Genomic DNA, 26,813 nt, shown 5'->3' with positions numbered 1-26,813 from the left:
GGACTGACATGGGGCACATGCTATCTCTTCCCCGATCCGAGCCATATGGGTTGTGGGTTGTCCTCTTGCTTTCGTGGACCCCAAAGACCACCATTAACGAGCCCACCTTGCTTGTCCTTATTCGCTCCGCCAGCCCTCCGGTCCCATGCTCTGTTTCTCTCCCAAAAATACAAACCCTCGGGCATCATCAGCCTCTCCCTAAGCCAAAATTAACAAGCTCCCCTCTCTCCATCTGCACGTGAAGTGATGTAAATGACAACTAGGGGATGCGCGCTCGTCTTCTTTTAATGGGTACTCTGTTTTCTATTCCAAGTAAAGTGGGGTGACAAAAGACGATGCACTTTCTGAGCCCCCAAGATTCCATCTGCCTTTCCACTGCATTGCCATGCCAGACTTCATCATACATAGAACGAATAATAATAATAGTAAAAGAAATAAAAAAAAGACAACGATCTTGCTCCCACTCCATCAACGAGGCTAACTTTAACGGGCGCAACGTGCCCACGCTCCCAAGCCCCGAGAAAGTCGAGAAGTATCGACGCCTACCGAGCCTAACCTTATCTCCTCGGAATGTAGCTCTCGTTTCCATTTGCCATGGCTCAACCTGTACATGGGAAGGTAAGAAGTGTGCATGGGCTTCCATGTCTCCCAACCTCTACCTGTTTTCCTCAATCGCTGTCAATCCTCCCACGCCATTCTCTACCACCCCTTTGTCCCATTCCTTCGGCAGTCGCATCTGTCGCAGTCCATTGCACTGTCATAGCTCTAATTAATCCTACTCTGGCCAGCTAGCATGGAGGGTGGGAGATCGATGTAAGGGACCACCGTAACGAGAACGAAAGAATCGAAGGTTACCGGCGTAGAGCACCTGCACTTGCTTCGTGGGTCCTGCCCATCGAGACCGCAGCATCTTCGCACCATTGGCGTTATTATGTTAGCGCTATTAGCGTCGTTTCACCCCTACTGAGAGAGCATTCTTTATCCTGCGAGGGTAATGAATGGATCGAGGAAAAGTAGGAAAGACAGAGCATGGGAAACGAACCACCTCGTTTGATGCGTGACGGAACATGGATACAGAGGACGGCTCGGCGTCGGATGAAATATTTTAGCATTCTTGGAGGAGCGAGCTCCGTCCCATTCACATGGCGCCTTCTTTTGCGTGAGAAGACTCTGATATCTGTGCGTATTTAATATTCCTGCCTTGTACATTGATTGCTGCACTTGTGCTTAATATTTCTGCCTCGGTAAAAGGCGTGTTTCATGAAACTAATAAAACTGTGAATTAGATAAATAATTATATATCCAATTACTTTGATAATATTTTATAAAATAAAAATAAAAAATTATTTCTGATATTTTAAAATATTTTATTTTTTAATTTTATTGTGTGTATTTATATTCATCATATATGATCCATCCGACTTTGTAAAAAAAAAAAAAACGAAGAAGACAAATAAGAAGAAGAAAGAGGGGGAGGGAAACAAAAAATATGCTGCACTTGTGGCAAGGGAACTCGAGTGATGAAGGGTTACTACGGCTTCAAGATTGATGCAACGCTTTTTGAGTCGTCTGATAATTCGTTATAGCTGCAGTGAAGTTCAGAGTCCACATGAATTATATAGAGAATTTTTATAATTACCGGTCAACGACGGCATTTCAAACGGCTCAGATCAAATTAGATACAAAATAAACCAAAATATATCAATTCAAACTTAATCTAATTCGACCTATAATGAATTAAATTAATTTTAAAAAATCAAACAGTTAAATATGAAAGAATTAATTAGTTTTCTCAAGTTGGATTGGTGAAGAGTTTATTTAAATATTAAAAATTAACTATAGAGGTGACGTCTTTCATGCATCGGTTTTTATGTTTTAAAAATAAAAATTAAAAATGGATAACTAACAAGCATGCCGGATAGACCCTTGGTTGCTTCCAGTCGGTTCGGGAATTCCTGCTGCGCCCATTGGACTCTAGTTTTTCTTCCCACGAGTCCTCCCTCGTACCTTTCTCTACTTTCATCCACCTCCGGTTCCATCCCATCTCCCAAGACAGGTTCAGTTGTATCTTTCACGCGAAGAAATGATTGAACTTACGACTACTGGTCCATGATGATGAGATGATTTTTCAAACAAAGTATATATACAGAAAGACTAGTAGAACCGTAGATTGTATGGCATCGTATGTTTCCAACTATCCTAAAAATATTGTGTATGGAGAATAGGGAGCTGCTCAGTGGGCTTTGGAATATATTATTTTTCAAATTTTTTGATTGTATCCATATTCGTAATATATGATACATTCAATTTAGCCAAAAAGTAATAATAATAATTAAACTTTATTCATGACATCCATTGTAGGATCACTTTTCACATTAATCTTTAAACATGTCGAACTTTTCATTCACAACCAACACTTGTCTTAGAACAGCCATTGCATGATCCAATGATGGACTTTTAGAAAAGAAAAATGAACCTTATTTTTAAGACCTAGCAATATATCCTGCATCTTCTCATCTTTTTCCGCTTCATTTTTTTTCGTAAGAAAATGCTGGCCGAATTGTTCTCAAGATCGTAGATGTTGAAGGATGAGATTTATATTAAATAACTACATTGATTGGGCGCCTACGGAAGGAGGGGCGGGAGGAGGCAGAGCACTTGCTTCTAAATGACATACGACGGATGTTGCGGAAGTGTCGTGCTGTCCAGGTTAAACAAGTTCTTCAGAAGATGAACCAAGCTGCTGACTAGGTCGTTTATAGAGATGAATTTTTCTAAACCCGGCAGTTTTCTATACCTTTTGCTTTGTGTAGCCATTTTACTAGTGGTATAGCTGGTTGTACTTATGTGAGAGCCATTTGAGTATACAAAAAAAATAAAATAAAATAACTATGTTTTTGCAAAAGTACAGATGGTACTGAAATTTAGCCGAAGCTAAAACCACTGTCCATGCCAGTTCCTTCTCTGCATGGATCTCCTTCCTCCTATTATCCTTCGATCTGTCCCACTCTGGTCCCCATCGAAAAATTACAATGGCTGTACACGCACCAATGACAATGGCTCGTTCTTGTAGATGTTATTCAGCAAAGCATCACGATATATTATTATAGAAATTATGGGTTGTGGTTGGCCACGTTGGTGCATTCAGTATAGCCATTAATTTCTGGATCCCATCCTCCTTCTTTCTCTTCTATTATTATTCAAGGAAGCAACACTCTTGAAACAACCCCCCTTCCACCTCCATGATAAGAGGTACTTCTTTTGCCTATCAACACAAAAATTTGTGACACAAGAAAAGAAAATTTTAAAACTTGAAGACTTGATGAAACTCTGATCTCTTATGCTCGAGACAGTCAAATTAATACCCAAGTTGATCTGCTTCTCTCTAAACTTTTTGCATCACTAAAAGAGGTTTGGAGCTTCTTCAGTGCCATCCATGGTAGCAATAGATTTAAGCTGCATTTAGAATAGCTGTCATTTTTTTAATAATTTTTTATTTTTTTTATTTTATAGATTTTTGACAATAAAAAATATATTTAATTTATTATTATTATTATTATTATTATAACTATTGTTATTATTATTTTTAGATTAGGGCATGACCAACATGGTAGCATTGGAGATAAATTGACTCCCATAAGGAGGTCAAGAGTAAATTGGGGTTTGGAAATCAAGGAGGGGGAGGAAACTGGAGAAAGCACTCCATGTTATCGAAATGTTCCGAAGCTAGAAGTTGATGATTATTCTTTTTTTTTTTTAGTGAGAAGTTAATTCCGCTAAGCCCTGCCTGGTGAAAAAGCCTCCACTGAATAGGACCGATAGTCTCCATAGGAAATCAGATTTAACTCTTGATCCTTAGTAATTAGCACGGGGAAGGAAGATCTTCACTCATTCATTAAGTGCATGCGGTGAGATGCGACCCACAACAAATGAAGGGGGTGGAGGGAGACTGAAAAAAGAAAAATTGTATTGAATGCTACACTGGGATCAGCAGCTTCCAGTGAAGACCAAATGGGGACCACGATTGATAACAACAACAACTGAGATGCCAGGTGCAGCTCAGAGAATATGATCATGAAATATGATGCTATAGTGCCAAATCAGTTCCTATCTCGAATTGACTATCTCTTAGCAATTGGCCTTAGTAGACTAGTTTCAATTGGATAACTTGATTGTATTCTTGATGGAAAAACTTTCTTTTTTCCAGTAGAGATCGGCCACCGGATCTTTAATATCAAGAGAACATTAAATAAATCCTAACCCACCAAAAAATTAAAAAAGAATAATTTTTATAGAAATAATTTTTTATACTTTATTGTAAAGAAAAATTTATATATGATATAAAAAAGTCCAATTTCGACTAAAAATACCTTTAAGCTTTTAGATAATATAGCATAAAGATTTTTCTCTTTATTAAAAATATAATAAAAAATTTAATAATTGTTTTAAGAAGCTGCTCTTGGCTACACTTTTGGCCAATCAAATATATAAAAATTAAATTTTTAAGCATCATATATTGAGTCATCAATTTTCAATAAAAATATTTTAGCAAAAAAGAAATATTTTAGTGGAAGAAAGGTGCGTCAGTCTCTACCTTCCAATAATGCCCCTTCTTTCGGAGTGGTTCTTGGTTGTACCAAGCCTAGTCCAACCAACCACGGAGCAACGTGCACACAGATGAAAAATATAGAAAAAAAACATAGTACACATTCTTGCTTCGTAATTAGATTGGTCCTCCACGGCCGATCTGGTTCAGCTAAAAGTTGTACCTTTTCTCATTTAAGACATCAAACTACGTATCCAGCTCATTGACACGTCATCTCGCCGCACCAACTATTCCGCGTTTTTGTCTCATTATTGGGTCCAGCTAGCGGCCCTCTTTTGTACATCAACTTTACTCACGGTCACGGACGACTGGAGGCCTTCTTTTGACTCATAAAAAAAAAAAAAAAAGAAATCCTTCTTTCAAAGCCGCTTCCCTATCAACTAATGTTAGGAAGTAAAAAAGAAAACCTATCTTTTCCCTGGTTTTATCAACCTCCTTTCCTCCTTGACGCAGAGGTAAGCGTTTTCAGATCAGTGATCTCTTTGTTGGTAGCCAGTTTCATGTAGTGACATTTCTTTGTGATAATCTTTCTTCTATGCAATCTGGAAGTTCCCTAGCCTTCATGAAACCTTTCTAGTTTCCACATTACTTATAAGTAAAAAAAAAGAAGAAAGAAGAAAGTACATTCTTCCATACTCATGTTGTTCTTGGAGCCAACTGAGGTATTTTCATCAAATTCATGCACTGAAAGCTGCCACTCTTTGCTTCTTTGCTGTTTTTCGTTTTTATTTTAGAACATTTACCAAATCAGCTCTTTGGTTCGAAAGCTACTTTCCTTCTCCGCACCTAGTTCCAAAGAATTTCCGAGACAAGCTGCTATGTCTTGGAGGTTCCCTTCCTTCTCCTCTGTCCCCTCCTTTCCAATCCGTCACCTTTCGATGCAGAACGCCGTCGCTCTCTTTCAGTTTGGTACAAGTTTGCTTTGCGCTAGCCGTGTTGATTATTTCCTCTTTCATGCTGCCTAAATCTGGTCTAAAAGCCATGATTTATGCGAAAAAGGTGAAAAGAGTCCATTCCGCTGACGCTCTCTCCTTCTCTGTTCGTCGTCAAGGCCGATTTTTAGAGCTTTGACTGTTTCTAGTCCTCGTCATCGATATTTAATTAACTCAAAGGGATCTGCTCCTCGTTCCACCTCCTACTACCAACTTAGCAACTCCTACTACCAAACGGCCTTGGATTAGAGATGCACAAGAATCGATCATTTTGGTTCCCCATTTTCTTCTGTTCCATTGTCTTCTTTGATATTGAAGCTTTGCACATTCCTCTTGGTTCCAAGCTCTCGGTTGCAGAGCATGACTACTGGATTTCCCCAAATGGGAACTTCGCGTTCGGATTTTTTAACCGATCCGATCAGCCTAACCAGTATGGAGTTGGTATTCGTTTCAACTCGATGTTGGTGCCGTCCACTGAGCAAGCGCATGTATGGGCTGCTGGGGCTCATGTTTCTGTTGGATATAATTCATCTGTTCACCTCACTGAGGCTGGAGATCTCATTCTCTTTGACTCCTCTAAGGGAGCTATAGTTTGGAGTAGCAACACTCACAATTCCTCTGTTGCTTCGGCCAGCCTTGGCGACGATGGGAATCTTGTTCTCTTGAATGCACACCAGGATGTTGTGTGGCAGAGCTTTGCTACTCCTTCGGATACACTTCTTCCAGGTCAGAACCTTACCTCCTTTCTGATGCTTCGAGCAGCCAGCAGGAATTATGTATCGAGTTCCTATAGTCTGTCGATGGATACTTCTGGCCAGCTGCAACTTAGATGGGAGACTAATGTCACTTACTGGAAGACTGAAACCGCTGCCTTAAAACCAATTCTTGCTGCTGTCTTCACTAAGGAAGGGGCATTTCAGCTTCTTGACACGAGGTCGAGGCCAGTTTGGTCGAGGTTCGGAGATGATCATAATGATTCCTCTGTGAGTTTCCGGTTTCTAAGGCTAGATGCAGATGGAAATCTCAGGATGTACTCATGGGCTACATATTCCAAGTCATGGAGGAAGGTGTGGCAAGCTTTGGAGAATCAGTGTGATGTCTTTGCTACGTGTGGCTCGTCAGGGGTTTGTGTACTCACTCCGTGGGGGAATACAACTTGCGAGTGCCCATTTGGATCAAACTCCAATTCAAATTTAAGCTGTTTGGCTCCATACAATCAGACATGCAGTTCTGGATCAACTATGGTCACACTTAAGCACACATTCTTATACGGAATTTACCCACCTGAAGATTCTATAACTCGGTGCAGCATTGAGCAGTGCTGGAATTCATGTTTACAGGATCCTCATTGCACATCAGTAACTGTTACTAATGATGGTAAGGCTCGGTGCACAATGAAAAGGACTCGATTCATAACAGGGTATCAGCACCCCTCTTTGAGATCCACATCCTCTATAAAGGTCTGCTTAGATCCAGTCGCTGCACTACCTCGAAATGTTTCTGCATCTTCACCTTCTTCTGCATCTTCACCTTCTTCTGCATCTTCTCTGCTCAAGCAATTATCCAAACTCCGCATGTCCTCTGCCGTCGGGCTAGCTTCAGGCACACTCGTTGCCTTTCTAGTATTCCAAATTGGTGTATTTCTTTACTTCTTGAAGAGAAGGAAAGCCACCAAGAACTCAGGAGCTGCATGGTACTCATGTCAGAATTCAATTGGTTTGTTCTCATTATCCTACTCTGAGCTGAAAGATGTAACAAGTAACTTCAAGCACCAGCTTGGGTTGAATCTGTGCAAGGGTGCGCTTCCAACCAACCAGCTGGTTGCGGTCAAGGAGTTGAAATCTGATGCGGGATGTGGGGAAAACATAGGAGAGAAACAGTTCAGGTCTTGGATATCGGTATTGGGTGGCATCCACCATAAGAACTTAGTGAAATTGGAGGGATATTGCTGCAATTCTGGCCAAAGATTTTTGATATATGAGTTTCTAAAGAATTCTTCGGTTGATAAATGGCTACAAGATGCTAAACTAAGCAGGAGGCTAACTTGGAGAAAAAGGATGGAGATATGTGTAGGAGTGGCTAGAGCATTAGCTTACTTGCATTCTGAGTGCAGGGAGTTTGTCAGCCATGGGAACTTGAAATGGGAGAATGTGGTCCTTAATGAAGAATTAGAAGCAAAGGTGACTGAATTTGGTCTGATGAGGTTCAGCAGCAATGTCATCCAAAATAGCCAGGAGGCCGAAGTGGATGTGGCAAGTTTTGGGGAAATGATTGTGATTATGGTGAGCGGCCACCAAGGAGAGGCTGATGCATGTAGTCGGGCTTACAAGGAGTGGGTGGAGGGATGTGCCGCAAGGGTGGTGGACTCGAGGATTGGAGGGAAGTTTGATGTAGAAGAGGTGGAACGCATGTTGAGGGTTGCATTTTGGTGCATCCAACCCGACGCAAGGCTGAGACCCATGATGGGGGAAGTACTGAAAGCGTTGGAAGGTATACTATCTATCGATCCTCCGCCACCTCCCTACCGTTTCTTGGAGCCCTTGGAGGAATCAGATGCTATACAGGAAGTCTGTTCCTATGAATGATTAACAGATTTATTTGGGCTTCATAATTTGGAAAGAGTGGCTTAATTATGTTGATTCAAGTACAAGATTGACATGGAAAATGATTAGAATGTTAGCAGTTTTGTAAGGGCATAAATGCATGACAGCTTGAAAGAGAGAGGGGTTGTTGATATTGTTCTTGTTGCAGTAATGGTAGGATAACAATTGCAGAGATAAGTTTGGCATAGGAGAATTTCTGAGCAGCCTAACTGTTAGTACTCGAAGAGTACTGTTACAACTTGCAAGTCATGTGATTTTGTCTTAAATTTAGAATATTTTTCGTTAAAGAGATGATATGAATTGTTTAATCTGAGTAATTATTTATGTCCTGTTCCTTACTTAACACCGCTAATACATCAGCAGATCAAAAATTCATGGTCATTTAAGCCTTGAACTCACAGTGTAGGTTATTTGATTCTTGAACCGTTTCCAACCTTTATGTATTCAAAATATCACATCTCCTGGAATCTTTTAGCACAGTCTTTTCTGTCACTTTCCTTCTTAGGTTTATTTATTTATCTTCGGTGAGCTGTATCTTAAGTTGGATGTTGTGTTGTTTTTGATATTGTTACATTGTGTTTCTTATTATTCTGTGTTTCTTGTAAGTCAGGGAAATCTTTGGAAATCATCCATGCATGCTTACCTCTAAACTGATCTTGTCCAAGAGTGAGAATTTCGTTACCGTACCACTCATTTTCCATCCCTCTCAGCATGAGTTGAATGACTCATACTTTTTTTTTTATTGAGTTCATTTTAGTGAAGAGTTTGTAAGGATTTTCTTTTTGCAGTGGTTATCCTGAATGCAGTATTATTTTTTTGGCATATATATGAGGAGTCCAAACAGTTCTGATTTCCCAGTGTGTGCTTTGTATGATACTAGGTTCTTATGATGCTTATTTGGTTGTATATCACGGAAATGTTATGTTTGTGAGTTGTGCTTAATAGGTTACAGTAATGTAGCTTGCAGACATCTAAACTTTCCTGTAAAATATATGAAAACTGCTTTGAACTTCCATTCAGCAACTGGTAATGCTGATCTGAAAACTATTAAGTTAATTGAGGTTGCAGATTTTAGATAGAAACAGAAAGAAAATATGTAGAGATAATTACATCAATGATTGTAGAAGTAGGACAGTAAAGAGACCCCAGTATTTTGTTGCCGAACGATAAATAAGCAATAACAACCACTCTATATGATATCAAGTTGGTGTTATGGACATGATTTTGTTCTACAAGCAGTGCATTGAACTGTAATTTAGCTAGCTTAATGGCCATTATTGGCCCTTGCTCCTTTGTGCTGCTGTGATGTTTAATAGGCAGTTTGCAAGTGTACCGTGCTAATCTTGTATCCTATGAGCATGAAAACATAGAGCATAAATTGTCCACTTCATCCGCTTCATACTTGTGGCCTGGTAATCTCAAACTCAGCTCAAATAAGAAAAGTGGGGCAAGTTTTTTTAATAAAAAGAACAGGATTATGAAAAAAATTAAAAATGATAAAGCAATTAATGATGTGTATATGATTAACTATTGTAGGAGTTTCGAAGAAGAAGATTGATGAAGAGGCTGATTGCATTTCGGTGTCTCTATGAGAAAAGCTGTGGCTAAGGAGGTTTTGAGGAGAATAGGGATGTGGACAACCCAAAAAAATTGGTTAAAAGAGTTGGGAGGAGAAGATGAAAATATGAAAGATTTTCAGATATCAGATGGGAACTGAAATAGTAGATTAATTGTTGAATAGTGAATACCGATATATAATTAATTATGTAGGTTCTCCCTTCTTCCTTAGAACTTCTACATGGTATCAGCGCAGAAGATCCGCCTCTATCTCTCAAACTTCTTGTCTTGATGGGAGCTCTATAATTGCCAATGTCAGCCCAGTCAATTGATCTGGAAGTCAGATTACCCATTGGTCTCGCCGGGATCTGTTCATGCTGAAGGCACTGCCGAAGGCAGTCATACTCAGGACGATCAAGTAATCCCACCCAAACTGAAGTTTCTTCTCAATCAAATCCGATCCCTGGTACCAACTCCCCTTACATCGGATAACTTTCTCACATGGAGATCCCAAGTCACAAGAATTTTCAAAGCTGCTGGTTTTCTTGATTTCCTTGATGGTTCCCCCACACAAATTCCATCACCAAACACCCCAAACCCTTCAACATATGATACATGGGTTCTAACGGATCAATTCCTTGCCATTGCACTGAACTCCATTATTTCCCCTTCTATTCTTCCATATATCATTAATCTAGATCATTGTTATCAAATCTGGGCTGTTCTTGACTGCAGATTAAATTCTGCTACACGATCTCATATTATCCAACTCAAAAATGAGCTCCACAATGTCAGGAAATTAGATCTATCAATGTCTCAATACTTAAATGACATTCGCACCAAAGTTGATGCACTGACTGTTGCTGGCTCTAAGATAGATCCAGAAGATGTCATTCTCCATGTCCTCAATGGGCTCCCACCATCTTATGATTCGTTTGCAACTGCAATTCGAACACGTCCCTCCCCAATCACTCTAGACGAACTCTATGCCCTCCTTTGCAGTGAAGAAATCATTCTAAGCAATAAGGAGAAACATGAGACAATATCTACACCCACACTTGCTCTCTCTGCAATTCAAGGAAGAGGTCGCGGTAGTAGATTTCCCACTGTACACAGAGGAGGAGGTCGTGCAAGACCACCCCAACGATCTGAACCATGGGTGTACCAAGGACGCAACAAAGAAGGCAAGTCCACCATTGAATGCCAAATATGTGGTAAGCGTGGACACTCAGCGCTTCATTGTTGGTATCGAATGGATACCAATTACTCCAATAAGTATCAACAGCCAACTAAGCATCAGGCCTTCTTCACAACATCCTCCTCTACTTTGTCTTCAGGAGAATGGATTGTGGACAGTGGTGCCACAGCTCATCTAACACCAGATTTATCCACCTTACATCAACCGGCAACATATCCTGATACTGAGCAGGTAGCTGTGGGCAATGGCACCTCAATTCCCATTCGACATTCTGGCACTGGTATTCTCCCTACTCCAGCTCACACATTTCATCTCTCTCAAATTCTTCATGTGCCACACATCTCTCACAATCTGTTATCTGTTCACAAGCTTGCATTAGATAACAATTGTGTTCTTATCTTTGACTCCAATGGCTGTATCATCAAGGACAAGAACACCAATCGGATTCTCTTTTAGGGCCGCTGTACTGAAGGCTTATATAAAATTTCATTCACCTTCGTACAACATCATACACCACCAACACTTTCATCCACAGCATTTCTCTCACGCTTCCTTCCTCCACCTTATGGCATCATTGTCTTGGTCATCCGGCTGCCTCCGTTATTTTCCAGATTGTCAAGCGCACTCCACTTCGAGGACTCACCAAGTCAGCTGCTGTTTGTTCATCTTGCTGCATGGCGAAAAGTCACAAACTCCCATTTCAATCTACTGGCATCTCCTCCAAACAACCTCTAGATTTAGTACACTCGGATGTCTGGGGTCCTTCCCCTCAATCCTCTGTCACTAGTTTTCGCTACTACGTCCTGTTTGTAGATGACTTCTCCCGCTTCAGCTGGGTTTATCTACTTGTGTCTAAATCAGATGTATTCCATTGCTTTGTATATTTTAAGTCTTTAGTCGAAAATCAATTTACCACCTCTATCAAAGTCCTTAGATTTGATGGTGGAGGTGAATTTTTTAACAAACAATTCCAGCAGCTCCTTACTTCCTCCGGCATCATTCACCAGATGTCATCACCCTACACCCCTGAGCAAAATGGAGTCGCTGAATAGAAACATCGTCATATCCTTGAGGTGGTCCGAAGCTTACTCATTCATTCCTCTGATACCATGTAGAAGTTCTAAGGAAGGAGGGAGAAGATGTGAAGAGGAATGGTAAAACTTTATTACTCAGATATGATCATCTGCTCTAGTTTATATAGAGCCTCTTACAAGAGTGTTAGAGCAGAGCTGTTTCCCTAACAAACTGTAACAGTATCCGTTTGGGGTTTGTTATAATACCAGAACCCCGTTATGGTTTGTTAGAAGCATGTGAACACTTCAGACTTGAAACATTTTGGGATTCTATTCTGGTGAATAGAGCTGTGGTGAAGAGTTGATGAGCCAGTGTGATGCACCCAGGAATGTGTGCATTAATATTTAATTTATGATCGGTTAATGTTACAAAACTATATGTCAAACTGCATAATAATGATACATCTTTCATCAATATTAGATTGTTGTATATTAATAGGCTAGCCGGAGATACCGGGTCCTCTAAAATTTGGGTTTCCGGCTATATCCAAATATTTTTCATAATTGTACACTTCAATGCAACTTCATTACAACTATTATATCATTATAATTGAGTTTCTATATAATATGAACATTCAGAATTTCAATTTACATGCAACTTTATGCAAATAAATCATTAGAGCAAAGACTTCATTATTTTTGCATTATAGATTAAAGATCCTATTTATTCTCTCCATTATATTTCTTATTCTTATGACACATACGATCTAAAATTTTATGTGCAAAATTGGAATACATAACTATTCTCATAGATTACATCATGGACACCTACCTATTGCGAAATTATTTGGTTTGCAACATTTAAACAATGAAATGTGATCCGATCTTGGGTTATACTAAGTTGTTGCAATTTCGAATTCTAGTTTGAAATTTCTGAGTTTCCTTCTAAAAGATTACATTTTTCAAAGAAGAATCAGATTTGGGGGGTGATCAATCTAACATGAATTTCACATGCAACAAGTAGCCCTTGGGTTCACCATAAATAGGTTCAAGAATATAAGTTCACCCACTAAACTTTTTTTTTTTTTTTTTAAAGTTGAGTCATGTTCAATTTTAGATTTTTGATCCATTTCAACCTCTTTAGAACCATTCAATATTCGGGTTAAATCACCCCAATTCATAGACCCGTTTGTAATATGTTTGCTTTTGTATATCGGGTTCATACATAATTTCGGCCCGAATGGGTTAGATAACTTGTTTATTAAATAGATTTAGTTCGAGCTTTTATTTCCGACTTATTTTACTAACTTATTCAGTAAAAGGCCAGTCAAATTGACGGATTTATCTCTAAAATTTGCATCTCATCTAGATCAAACTTTGCACATTGTCATCCCTAATTAGAATGATAAGATGCCTGGCCAACTTGACTTAATCAAAATTTTTAGCATTATTATAGCCAAACTGTACAGCCTGATTAGTGGAGGGTGGCTGAGTAGATTTTTTTAACTTTGTTGCTTCTTTCTGGCTACCAAACTCATCCATCGTTTTAAATAGACAGAGAGAGACAGAGACACAGAGAGAGAGAGAGAGAGAGAGAGAGAGAGAGAGAGAGAGTCAATTATAACACCACCAAATTTTGCACAACAATTGATAGATGGCCAGGCTGCAGCTCAGGCTGCAGAGAATATTCAAAGCAACCAATCTAATATTTGAGATGGCCTTCGTTGGAGAGAATAAGACCTTGGTACTCTGGAACTCTCCAGACTCCAGTGCTCAATTTGTTTGAAGGAGACATCCCAACTGACTGAACTGTTCGGTGTGTCGGTCAGAGAAACAGCAAAAAAAAAAAAAAGAAAAAAAAAAAGAACTCTATAAGCCTCAATCCTCTCTTTTAAAAATGGTGAAAGTTGGGTTGGGACTCTGTTTATAGTAAACTAAATTTTATTCAAAGTAAGAAACTGATTTCATATGCAAAAACTTCTAACGTATAGTATATTTCAATAGAATGAAAGTAAATGTATCAAATTAATCTTTATTAGGCCATGACCATTAATTATCTCTCCTATTATAGCATAAATTGCTTTCTGCATTTGTTAAAATGTGTAAAAAAAAAATTATTTTTCTATTCTATCGTATTCGATATATCTCAGTGGTTATATAGACTTATATATAAACTCCATACAATAAAAATAATATAAGCTGATATAGTATCACACTAGCAATAGAAAATATTACTGATTGATATAAATTGTTATGCGATCCCTAAAATTATTCTAATAAAATCATACTTATTAAAAAAATAATATAAATTGATATAAAATTATATTAATAAAAAAATATTATGAACGATGCAAATGGTTATTTAATTCTTAAAATTATTCTATTTTTGGATAAAATCTACTCCATTTACGGCTTTTGATATCTGAGACAAACACCTAACTACTAAAGGCATGCATCAAGTAAAATAGCATACATAAACACAATAATTTATGTTTCTTGGTTGCATGTTACTCAGTCTGCTACATGTTATTAGGTGAATAGCGACTGTCACGTATATTCACATCATGAGGCTATCATCACAGCTGCCACAAAATTATATTTGTCATTATTTTGTATCATGCTTGTCCTGCAGGAACACCAGAATCGACCTCCTTCTTTATCCATCTCATGGTGCCGCACTAGAGTCAAAATCAAGTAGTTGACACGTCCAACTTTTCAAAATGACCAAACCACCCTCCCACATGAGCCCTGTCCCCGGAGAATCAAAAGTGTCGGTCGCCTCCGCCACCCGTCGCTCCACCTTCTCGAGCTCACTGCTGCCAACTCAGCAGAGACTTCCGGAAACACGAAAAAACCCACCTTCTTCACACCCCAAACCCACTCCACACGGTCCCACTACTTCATAGAGGGGGCTTAATACTGGGTGTCGGGCCACGAAGCTTTGGAACAAGCCAAAAAGAATAGGAAACGCTCCTGGGCCCTCACCCAACCCTCGCAGAGCCGCCAAATAGTCTTCGTCTCTTTCTCTCTCCCTCGCCCATCGTCCCTCGGAGACTCCGTCAAGGACGCAAGACTGTAAAATTTCCGGGTTTTCTTGCCGTCAGTTTATCAAATTCCCGAGGGCTTTTGTTTGTTCTTTTTGTGGAAAAGAGGAAGGGTTGGGCTGCTCTTTCTTCCGTTAAAGAGAGAGGCGCACTCCCACCGTTTGGTATAACGTCGCTTTCCAGCCCCCGCTCTCTCTTTCTTCTCGTGCGTTACAAAGTAGTGGCTTTCGGTAGAGCTATCGCTTCCTCCATCTCTATCTCTGTCTGAGAGCTGAGGGTGGGTCTCCTCTGCTGCGGCCTCGCTGCGGGGGTGAATCCGGAGGCGCCGGCGGGGAATTTGGTGGAGAATTGGAGCAATTCGGGCTCAAAGGTGAGATCTTTCTCGGATTTCTCGAAGGAATTGGCTGAATCGAAGCTCATTTGCTAATATATCGTTTCCATTTATGAGAGATTTTATGGAATGAGAAAATATGGCAGAAAAGGGGAGATTCTGGTAGCTTTCCTTTGCTAACGTTCTTATGTAGTAATTAATTTGATGTGAGGGAATGCATCTGGATTTTGGTAGGAGGAGAGCTTTGAATCCGAGAGGATGTGGTGCATTGGCTGCTGATTGGGCTGAGGTACAATCTTTTCTTCGCTTTGGTCTCGTGAGAAGAAGCTTTTTCTCCTGAGTAATAGCCATGGAGGCAGATGGAGAACCAGGGGTCAGCATCAACCTTTCCTTTTTTCCTCTTGACGAAAATTAATTACTTTTCCTCCAAATTTCAATTCGATGCAATGTAGCTTTTCCAAAATTTCTATCTTTCCTGTTGGTCTTCTCTGTATAAGTTTTCCTACTGATGGTGTACCCCAATTGTTCCTTCCTTACCCTTTAGACTGAATTATGGTTTCTTGTTTGCTGTATCTGTGTCTGTGAAGAAATCTTTGAAGCAACAGGGCAGTCAGGTATGCCAGATCTGCGGTGATGGTGTCGGCAAGAACGTGGATGGAGATCTTTTTGTTGCGTGTGATGTATGTCGGTTTCCTGTTTGCCGGCCGTGCTATGAGTATGAGCGGAAGGATGGGACTCAGTGCTGCCCCCAGTGCAAAACCAAGTACAAGAGGCACAAAGGTTTGGATTTCGGCTTCATATTATTACTTATCTGCATTGTTGTGGTTTTATTTACCATCATAATTTGATCTTTAATAATCTGTGCTCGTTATACTGATTGAATTTTAGGGAGTCCCGTGATTCATGGGGAGGAAGGAGATGATGGGGATGCTGAGGATGTTGGCAGTGACTTCAATTACCCATACGGAAACCAGGATCAGAACCAAAAGATTGCTGACAGAATGCTGGGCTGGCGCATGAGCTATGGTCAGAGGGAGAATGTTGGGCCTCCGAAGTTTGATAGTGGGGAGATTCCTCGGGGTCACATCCCTTTCCTCTCTCATAGCCAGCCGGTGCGTTTTTTTACACTCTAATGATGCGTTCTTTATCAGTCAAATTGGGTGATGGATTAGGGCAATTCTATGGCTGTTATTGATATGATCTTTTTTTATTTGACTTCTGCAGGTCTCAGGTGAATTGTCAGGAGCATCTCCTCCTTATCATGTCATGTCTCCTGAAGTGGGTGGCGGTGGAAAGCGCGTGCATCCATTTCCATATGATGTGAATCATTCATGTAAAGAAATTTCCTTTTATGATCTCTTGCGTCCAGCATTTAGTGTATTAGATGACTGTGAGTGTTATTCACTGATGATTCTGATAACTAGAACTCTGCCTGTCTTCTTCTTTGGTCAGCTAATCCGTCAAGGGAGTTCTCTGGCAGTTTCGGAAATGTTGCCTGGAAAGAGAGGGTTGAAGGGTGGAAGATGAAGCAAGACAAAAATGCAGTTCCCATGACCAATGGCACCAGTCATGCCCCTTCTGAAGGCAGAGGAATCACAGATATTGATGCATCTACAGAGTATAATATGGAAGACGCCCTACTGTGAGTTTCTCTCTGCTGAAGAAAATCTTCCTAAAATCATCAATTTATATTGTTTGACCAAGGCCGGTCTCATAATTTCTTAATTAAAAATTTTGACATTACTGATTGTTATTCCAGATTTTTCTCATGATTTTGTCTTGGATCTCTGATATTATTGTGAATTTGTTGAGCACTTCAATTCTGTGCCTGCTGAAGTTATTATTTCTTGCCATTTCTGAGTTCGTGTCCAGTATTTGATCCATATATCTTTTTGATTACATCCATGCCGCACATAGTTATGTATGGGATATTAAAAGAAGGTGCTAAACCTAACTCATCAATACATGTGTTCATCTGGTGCTGTTACTAAGTTTCTGTTTGTTTAATCATACATCTTTTTTTCTGGCAATTTATATACATTTAAATAGCCAAGTATTTGTGTACAGTCTTTGTTACAGGACAAACACATCTGAGGGAAATGATTTAGTTTGATCTTTCTGTGTGATATGCTAGCTCTAATGCATTCTTAAATATAAAGTAGTTTGCAATGATTTTAACAACGGTCTTTGGCAGTTCTGTGTGATATGCTTGCAGATGCAATTGAAATTCTTGAACTTCTTGTTCTATACTCTTATTGGGGATTTGATCTAATTAACCTTACTCTGATATTGGAATCCACATGTCGGTTGTAAACTAAAAGCAACAAAAAGAAAAAAAAATGTTACATGCTTGCACCATACACTCAATTTAGTAGGTGATTGTCTATGTTTCATAGGTTTTGCCCATGTGTCTAGGTAGGTTCCCAAAACCTAGGTGATGCTCACATCTTGGTGCTCCAGATGGTGCCTAGGAATGTTAGGGCTTGTTTGTCACTCAGCCATCTATGCAACTGCTTGTGATAACATTATGGTGCCAAACTGATGGCAGATGACTAAGAATGACATATGTGTACTTATTTGAAGTCATGTATTGACAGATACATCATCATCTGGGCTGCATGAAAACAAAAACTTATTTGTTACTACTTTAAAAAATTGAAAAAATGAGTTCATCTTTATGTTCTTAAGATTCTTATATGTGATGGGCATAGCAAGAACATGCATGCTGGTGAAAGAAGCTGTCTAAAACTTCTGTAGTCTATGAAAGAAAGGTACTTTCTTATTATTGTCCTAATAAGCTAAGGTTAACTGCTTCTACTAGGAAGTTAATATGAGCCTTATTTTAGTCTTGACATCTTCTGGTTGCTTCGAAATCTTTTATATTAGCATGGCTAGTATCTAACTTCCTTAACTGGGTGCCTTTAGTTGCCAGGTAAACAATGCTGTTTTACAATCTACTTCTTCGCTTGCTGAAATTGCATCCCTGTAAATTCTTCATGGTTTTGTTCACCATGGATGACTCATGACTGTCTTTCTGAGCTACTTTGTCTGAAATGCAGGAATGATGAAGCTCGCCAGCCTCTCTCTAGGAAAGTGTCCATTCCATCGTCCAGGATAAACCCATACAGGATGGTCATCATCTTACGGCTTGTTATCTTGTGCATTTTCTTACACTATCGTATCACAAATCCTGTACGCAATGCATATGCTTTGTGGTTATTGTCTGTGATATGTGAAATCTGGTTTGCCATGTCATGGATATTAGATCAGTTCCCAAAATGGTTTCCAGTGAACCGTGAGACATATCTTGATAGACTGGTTTTGAGGTGATTTCTCTTTTAGCTATTATAGTAACGATGATCAAGTTTGCAGGCACCAAGTCCAGGGTGTTCCTTACTCCACTGTACTTATTCAATGTTCACTTAAAAATAACAGGTATGACCAAGAAGGCGAACCATCTCAGCTGGCTGCTGTTGACATTTTTGTTAGTACAGTTGACCCTATGAAAGAGCCACCGTTGGTCACTGCCAATACTGTGTTATCTATTCTAGCTGTGGATTACCCTGTTGATAAGGTCTCTTGCTATGTCTCTGATGATGGAGCTGCTATGCTGACATTTGAGGCCTTGTCTGAGACCTCAGAATTTGCAAGAAAATGGGTTCCTTTCTGCAAGAAATATAGCATTGAACCCCGAGCTCCAGAATGGTACTTTGCTCAGAAAATTGATTACTTGAAAGATAAAGTTCATCCCTCATTTGTTAAAGATCGCAGAGCTATGAAGGTATACACTAGCATTCTTATCAACTTGTGGTTCTCTGTTTTTATTACGTGTTTGTATTAACACCAATTTGTACAATGCAGAGGGAGTATGAAGAGTTTAAGATTCGCATCAACGGCCTTGTAGCAAAGGCACAAAAAGTTCCTCCGGAGGGATGGATCATGCAAGATGGTACACCTTGGCCCGGAAATAATACCAGAGATCATCCTGGAATGATACAGGTTGGTGCATTACTGCTGTGAGCTTAATAGATTCAATAATAACCAATAAAGACTATGTAATCTGTGTTTGTTATAGTAAAATGGTCAGGTTGAAAAGCTTTCTGTTCATATTGACTACCAGAACTGTAATGAGAATCAAAAGCAATCTCCAGTCCATGGTTACCACACACGCATGCTTCACATATCTTAAATTAGCAAACACCTCCAGCACTTCTACCTTTTTCCGCTGCATATTCTTAGTTTTGCTTGGTACCTGTAAATAGAGAATGAAGACTTCTTTCTTTAGGTTACTTCTATAAAGCCTGTAAAATCAACTCAATTTACTTTCCCATATTTGGCAGGTTTTCTTAGGCCAAAGTGGTGGGCTTGACAGTGAGGGTAATGAACTTCCACGATTAGTTTATGTGTCCCGTGAGAAACGTCCTGGTTTCCAACATCATAAGAAAGCTGGTGCAATGAATGCTCTTGTAAGTAGTTGATCATGCAATCGTTGAACTTTGTTGCATTTGGATGTTCTTCCTTTGTTAATAAATGTAATGTTCCTCTACAGGTACGTGTCTCGGCAGTCCTTACCAATGGACCATTTTTGTTGAATCTTGACTGTGATCACTACATAAACAACAGTAAGGCATTGAGGGAAGCAATGTGCTTTCTTATGGATCCGAACCTTGGGAAGCATGTTTGCTATGTACAATTTCCACAGAGGTTTGATGGTATTGATAGGAATGATCGTTATGCCAACCGGAATACTGTATTTTTTGATGTAAGTGTAGCCTTTCTTTTTTCAAACTACTTCATTTTGTTCAAAATTCGTTTATATTTTTTTAATGTTGTAAATATTGTGATTGTCAAGCCTCATTAGTCTATCAGTTTTTTGTTCCCGCCTAATAAGGGCCTTGGTGCAATGGTAAGGTTACTCCATTGTGGTCTGAGTGTTGCAAGCTTGAAACATGGAAATAACTTCTCCGCATGCAGGTGTAAGACTGCATACTTTTGACCCTCCTAAGAACCCTGCGGTGCTAGGAGCCTTGTGCACTAAGACACCCTTTTTGAGGGTGAGGCTTGGTGCAACAATATGGTCACTGCATTGTGACATGATTATCATGGTCCGAAATATGGAGACAGCCTCTCCGCACGATGGGGTAAGGCTGCGTATGTCTGACCATCCATAGAGCCCTACAATGGCCTCATGCAATATGACACCCTTTATATTCTTAATGGTCAAGTTTATGCATACTTGGCAATCAAAGATACTGTACAAGTTTAGTATATGGTGACCAGCTTCTACTTGGCCTAAAACTCACAAGTTAATAATACAAGCTTGTCACTGGTACTAGATTGGTAATCATCTGCTACTTCTAGACCCATCTGATGATTTTTTATTTTCTTCCTTTTTCATTCTAGATTAATTTAAGAGGTCTCGATGGGATCCAAGGCCCTGTTTATGTGGGCACAGGATGTGTCTTCAATAGAACAGCTTTATATGGTTATGAACCTCCTATTAAGAACAACCAGAAGAAAACTGGCTTCCTTTCTTTATGCTGTGGTGGTTCAAGGAAGAAGAGTTCAGCATCAAGAAAGAAGAGTTCAGACAAGAAGAAATCAAGCAAACATCTTGACAATTCTGTACCAGTATTTAATCTGGAAGATATAGAGGAGGGAGTTGAAGGTATTTCTAATTTATCATATTTCTTATTAGCTGTCATAGCAGCTACATTATGTCAAGTAACACCAGCATAACTCAGATTTTGCATGCATAAAATTATCTAATCTTTGGCCAAATAACTGTTTTTGCACTTCCATTTAATTCTTGTAAAATATATGGAATTACTTATGATGGGAGAAGGAATTAAATAGTTTGCATGAATGGGTTATGTGATGTGATTAACATGCCGGCTTAATGGAAAGACACAGTTTGCTTACATCTTCTGCTGTTGATTTCATGATTTAATTTTATTCACGTCTAAGATTTTTCGTGTTGGTTTTTCCCCTGGAAAGGGTAACTTTTCTTCTTCTAATATTTAAGGAAGAACACTGCGGATGTATAATTTCTGGTTCTTCTTCTTATTGTTGTTATTTTATTCTGTTCTGTGGCTTTACAAACCTTGCCACCTTTACAAATGTGTGGACTTAACTACCTCAGTCTCATTTTAGTGTAGTCTTCTGTATTTCTGTATAGTTTAGTAACTTTAGTTAATATTTTTCTTTTTTCGACCTGGTGAGGTGAGACCTTATTGTTCTTCTGTTTCTTGTTTTGGAAAATTTAGGTGCTGAATTTGATGATGAGAAATCACTCCTCATGTCACAAATGAGCTTGGAGAGAAGATTTGGTCAATCAAATGTCTTTGTTGCTTCTACACTGATGGAAAATGGTGGAGTTCCTCAATCAGCAACTCCTGAATCTCTCCTAAAAGAAGCTATTCATGTGATTAGCTGTGGTTATGAGGATAAGACCGAGTGGGGAAGTGAGGTATCAAAGCAGCCACTCAAACCTCTTTTATTGGCTTCTCTTTGGTAGCCTGTCTTCCTAAAATCAAACTATATTTTCTAGCATTGATCTGTATAGTTGAAACAACTTTGTATATTGACATTGTTCTCATTTATATTATATCTGGAGTCCAGAAAGAAGCTTCTTTATAATCCTTTATGGCTAACCTGAATACCTGCTTCTTCTTGCTAACAACCTACTCATTACATTAATGTGAAGAAACCTTCTTGTTAATTGATTGTTTTCAGAGTTTTAGATTTTTAATAAGTACTGTTGGGAAGCTATTTACTACGTTCATGTGAATAAATCTTCTTATTGATTGATTTGTTTGCATAGATTAAATTTTTAGGAACCACGTTTCTCAAATTAAAAGCAAAGGGCAAGTATTTAGGCTGTTAAGGCTTCCAGGAACTGGCTAGCCAAGTAATACTTTTGGCAGCCCCAATCATTAAACAGATGGCAAATATAGTTAATAACCTATTGGTGATATTCTATATATACCTAAAATCACTACAAAGTTGTATATTATTTGTAAAAATTAGTGCAGCTAAATCTGTAGAAATTTGTTCCCAAGCATAGTTCTGTAACGAACAAGTTTAAGAAACCAGTGTACAAGATTGTTTGACAAAAAAGAAGCCACCATTCATATGCTAACACATAAACATGAACCTAAACAGGTAGATGCCCAAGTCAAAGAAGAAATAATGATTCATGAAATTTTATATGCTATGTAACCAATGAATGAGTAGTATAGCTGATATAAGCAATTATGCCAATTTAATGACATTGTAGATTAAACTTCTCCTTTTCAGTTTGTTGAGGATTTCTCTGTGCCAGTACATATGTTCTGCATTTTTGTGTTTTAATTGCAAGTAGTGCCCGTTACTTTCTGTTTATTCACTGTTTCAACAAACAGCAGAAATGCCTGGCATAAATGCTACAGATTGGAAATTGGTGTAAGAAGAAACTGGATGACCACCAGAAACATGATACGGTCAACTTAACCATACCATGTCTTTTTTCACCACATTTTGGTTGCAGAAACCTACAATTTTTTTCTCTGTACATAATCAACTGTTTGGATTCTTAATATGCCTGTATTGTTATGACCATGTCTTTTTATAGTCATACTCATTCATTTCCTTTCAAGCGTGATATGTGCTCCTCTTTTCTCATTTCTAAAGATGAATCTCCACTGAATATTCAAAAGATGACTCTCCACTGAAAAGTAGGTGCCGGCAGATGGGCAAAGATAAATCTAGTTCTTAGAGTACTCTTTTTCTTCTTTAAGCCAGCTTTGCAGTATTGTAGTCTTAGTCATTGAAGCCATGTCCTAGTATATTGGTTTTCTAACAGTAGTTCAATTATTAATGCAGATAGGATGGATCTATGGTTCAGTTACAGAAGATATTCTTACTGGGTTCAAGATGCATGCTCGAGGTTGGCGGTCAATCTACTGCATGCCTAAGAGGCCTGCCTTCAAAGGGTCAGCTCCCATTAACCTTTCAGATCGTCTGAACCAAGTGCTTCGTTGGGCTTTGGGATCTGTTGAAATTCTTTTCAGCAGGCATTGCCCTATATGGTATGGCTATGGAGGAAGACTGAAATTTCTGGAGAGATTTGCATACATCAACACCACAATCTACCCACTTACTGCAATTCCTCTTCTTCTATACTGTATGTTGCCTGCAGTCTGTCTGCTCACTGGGAAGTTCATTATCCCTCAGGTATTCAACATTATCTATTGGATTGTGTTCATTTTGTTTTATCACACTACAATTGCTTTTCCTTTGGCTAGAACGTTTTTGTAAGCCAATGTCATACCAGAGTTCCTCTTATACAGTTTATTAACATGATATGAAAGTTGATTATAAGAATTGATGTCTAGAAAAAAAGAGAGTAATTTCTCATTGCTTGGGAAACTGGAATATCTTGCAAACCATCAGAATGTATACCATGTGTATCTCCCAAGGGACCTGGTTGAGATGAAGCAGTACCTGTGCGATTATACGCTACTGAATGATGGCTGCTGGTGATTTTTGAATGCAGATCAGCAACTTTGCAAGTATTTGGTTCATCTCTCTCTTCCTTTCCATCTTTGCCACCGGCATACTAGAAATGCGGTGGAGCGGCGTCGGAATTGATGAATGGTGGAGGAATGAACAGTTCTGGGTCATTGGAGGTGTCTCCGCCCATCTCTTTGCTGTGTTCCAAGGCCTTCTTAAAGTGCTTGCAGGCATTGATACCAACTTCACAGTTACCTCCAAGGCATCGGATGAAGAAGGTGACTTTACTGAGCTCTACATGTTCAAGTGGACCACACTTCTGATACCACCAACAACTCTGCTCATTGTTAATCTGGTGGGTGTGGTTGCTGGTATCTCTTATGCAATCAACAGCGGCTACCAGTCATGGGGTCCGCTCTTTGGGAAGCTCTTCTTTGCCTTCTGGGTTATTGTCCATCTCTACCCCTTCCTCAAGGGTCTGATGGGTCGGCAGAACCGAACGCCGACAATTGTGGTAGTCTGGTCCATTCTTCTGGCTTCAATCTTTTCCTTGCTGTGGGTTCGTGTTGATCCCTTCACCACAAGGGTGACAGGCCCAGATGTCCAGCAATGTGGGATCAACTGCTAGAATAATGAAGGTTTCGATGAACAAGGTTGCATGAAGATGTATTATGTGCTTATCAACTGAAGGAACAGAAATATTTAGCTGGTGGTGATTGTGTTGTGTTTGTAGATAGAAAGGTTCCAGTGTTGGCTATTCCATAAGTTAAAATTACCATGTTCATTAGAACACTTACGTCAATAATAATGTTGCATCACATGGAGAATCAAATATTTCAACTCTTCGAGAACTTTGGCAAGTTTGAAAAGTTGTGCATGTAGCAGCATTATTTTCTGTCGTGATGCATCCAGTGTTGGAGAAGTTTCAATAATGTTTGGTTCCAGAATAACAAAAATTGGGAAGAGCAAAAGTTAAGCTTATAACTTCTTGTTGCTGGTGGTCCAAACCGTGAACGATTGGCACTGCGGTGTGAACGGAGTTCCGTCTGAGTTGTCTTGGTTGGTGTTGGTTGCGCTCCACCTTCCGCCAAGAAACCTGCAAACAAGCCTTGCACCACCACCAGGGTGGTGATGGCCCTCCGACGGTCAAGTCAGAGGAGATTGGAGGAGGAGGAGAGGTGATAATCGCAAGTAAGAGAGTGCTCTGGGAGATATTGCTCACCTCCCCCCTTTCTCCCCCCAGCCGCATATATACCTGGCTGGGGGGTCTCTCAGGGGGGTTCGTTACCGTGGGGCACGATGGTGTGGCCACTGACATGGCCGTTACAGGGCGTCGTGGAGCAGCACCGGGTACGGCCACGTCAGGGCATAGTGGGGCTCCGCTTTGTACGGCTGATGCAGGAGATCGTGGAGCAGCATCGGATACAGCCGTTGCAGGGAGTAGTGGAGCAGGAGGCCGCGGCGTGCCTCTGGGGAATAGCCTGTCGTTATCAAGAGATCTCCGACTCGGGGTCGGAGCGCTGGATCAAGGGGCAGCCGACTCGGGGTCGGGCTGCGGAGCCGAGGATATCCGACTCGGGGTCGGATTGCTGGATCAAAGGGCAGCCGACTCGGGGTCGGGCTGCGGAGCCGAGGATGTCCGACTCGGGGTCGGATTGCTGGATCAAAGGGCAGCCGACTCGGGGTCGGGCTGCGGAGCCGAGGATGTCCGACTCGGGGTCGGATTGCTGGATCAAAGGGCAGCCGACTCGGGGTCGGGCTGCGGGGCCGAGGATGTCCGACTCGGGGTCGGATTGCTGGATCAAAGGGCAGCCGACTCGGGGTCGGGCTGCGGGGCCGAGGATGTCCGACTCGGGGTCGGATTGCTGGATCAAAGGGCAGCCGTAGTCTTCCTGGGCGCGCGTGCCGGTCACGTGGGGCATGGCGGCTTATTTCCCCCGTAACAGTAGCCCCCCACTTCCGAGCCTGGAACCAGAAGGGGAACAGGTGAAGGGAGTGATGTTTCGGGATTGCCGCCGTTCCTCGGAGAGGCGCGCGCGCTTCGAGCTCCCCGCCCTTTTTATGGCGTATGGCGGTTATTGCTGACCTGGCAGTCTGAGGATTTCGGCGGACATCCTTCCTTAATGGTGTCGATTCGCCTTTGGGGCGCGAGCGACCCTTCGGCAGCCAGGCGTCCTCTGGCGTCATCGAGGCGTCACTTGCCTTTCCGCCTATTTAATCGGGGGCCTTTCCCCGTCCGTCTTCTTCTTTACAGATATTTTCAAGTTTCCCCTTTGCGCTGCTGTTGCTGCCGTCGGACTGTTCACTTGTTTCTCCTTTGGCGCTCTCGGAGCCGTTCTTACCTCTTTTTCGGTGAGTTTTCCCCATTCTTCTACTTAGGGCTCTCCATACTTTCCCCTCTTATGCTAGTGTACTCCAGTCGCTCCGGTCTTTCCCCCCTTCCTGTCCCCGTCCTGACCGTAGGTTTATTGGCCATTAGGAATGGGCGAAGTGAGAGCAGACCAAATTAAGTCGGAGCTGGTCGCCACAGACTTAGACAGACTCGTGGCTCGGTACCACCTTCCCGAGGCCTGCAACGCCACGCTCCCGGGGCCTGAGGAGAGGATGTCCCATCCTCCTCCAGGGAAGATCGCCATCAATGAGGGCATTCTCCAGGCCGGGTTCCGCTTTCCCCCTTCGGACTTGGTCATGCAGGTGCTACGGGGTTTAAGAGTGGCACCGACGCAACTGGTGCCGAACTCGTGGCGGGCCCTGACGGTCTTCCAGGTTCTCTGCCGTATGCACGAGATCCCCGCCACCCTGAATGTTTTTTGGGAGTTCTACAGCCTGAGCGGCCACCCCCAGGACAAAGGGTGGTGGTGCTTCGCAGCGCGGCGAGGATGCGGCCTTGTCAAGGAGGCTCCTACCTCCATTCACAAATGGAAGGAGCGCTTCTTTTTTGTTGATGCAGATCCCTCTTGGGAAATCAGGGCGACCTGGGAGACCCCGATGAAGTCTCCGATCGGCCTATCGAGACTGTCAAGGGAGGAGTCCGAT

The 26,813-nt window shown here is 40.9% G+C and overlaps 2 protein-coding genes across 2 annotated transcripts; both read left to right on the top strand.

Annotated features, from left to right (window-relative positions):
* Positions 1–4,962: 4,962 nt before the first annotated feature.
* Positions 4,963–24,617, top strand: LOC103703683 (putative cellulose synthase A catalytic subunit 8 [UDP-forming]). The gene is made up of 16 exons (XM_008786613.6): positions 4,963–5,061; positions 14,542–15,323; positions 15,519–15,657; positions 15,872–16,064; positions 16,173–16,396; positions 16,509–16,617; positions 16,737–16,926; positions 18,344–18,610; positions 18,720–19,065; positions 19,146–19,283; positions 19,625–19,750; positions 19,834–20,046; positions 20,688–20,952; positions 21,551–21,753; positions 23,148–23,498; positions 23,821–24,617. Exons 3-16 carry the CDS (start codon positions 15,634–15,636, stop codon positions 24,403–24,405), a joined length of 3,234 nt encoding a protein of 1,077 aa, XP_008784835.1. The 5' UTR covers positions 4,963–5,061; positions 14,542–15,323; positions 15,519–15,633; the 3' UTR covers positions 24,406–24,617.
* LOC103703682 (G-type lectin S-receptor-like serine/threonine-protein kinase SD3-1) lies at positions 5,051–8,475 on the top strand. The gene has a single exon (XM_008786612.6). The coding sequence runs from the start codon at positions 5,790–5,792 to the stop codon at positions 8,121–8,123; it is 2,334 nt and encodes a 777-aa protein (XP_008784834.4). The 5' UTR covers positions 5,051–5,789; the 3' UTR covers positions 8,124–8,475.
* Positions 24,618–26,813: the final 2,196 nt, after the last annotated feature.

The sequence above is a fragment of the Phoenix dactylifera genome, chromosome 1 (genome assembly GCF_051530095.1).
Source record: "Phoenix dactylifera cultivar Ajwa chromosome 1, Ajwa_hap1_PhDact_Kaust_v1.1, whole genome shotgun sequence".
Classification (NCBI taxonomy): domain Eukaryota; kingdom Viridiplantae; phylum Streptophyta; class Magnoliopsida; order Arecales; family Arecaceae; genus Phoenix; species Phoenix dactylifera.
The sequence above is the reverse complement of the archived record's forward strand: the minus strand, read 5'-3'. Positions and strand labels throughout refer to the sequence as shown.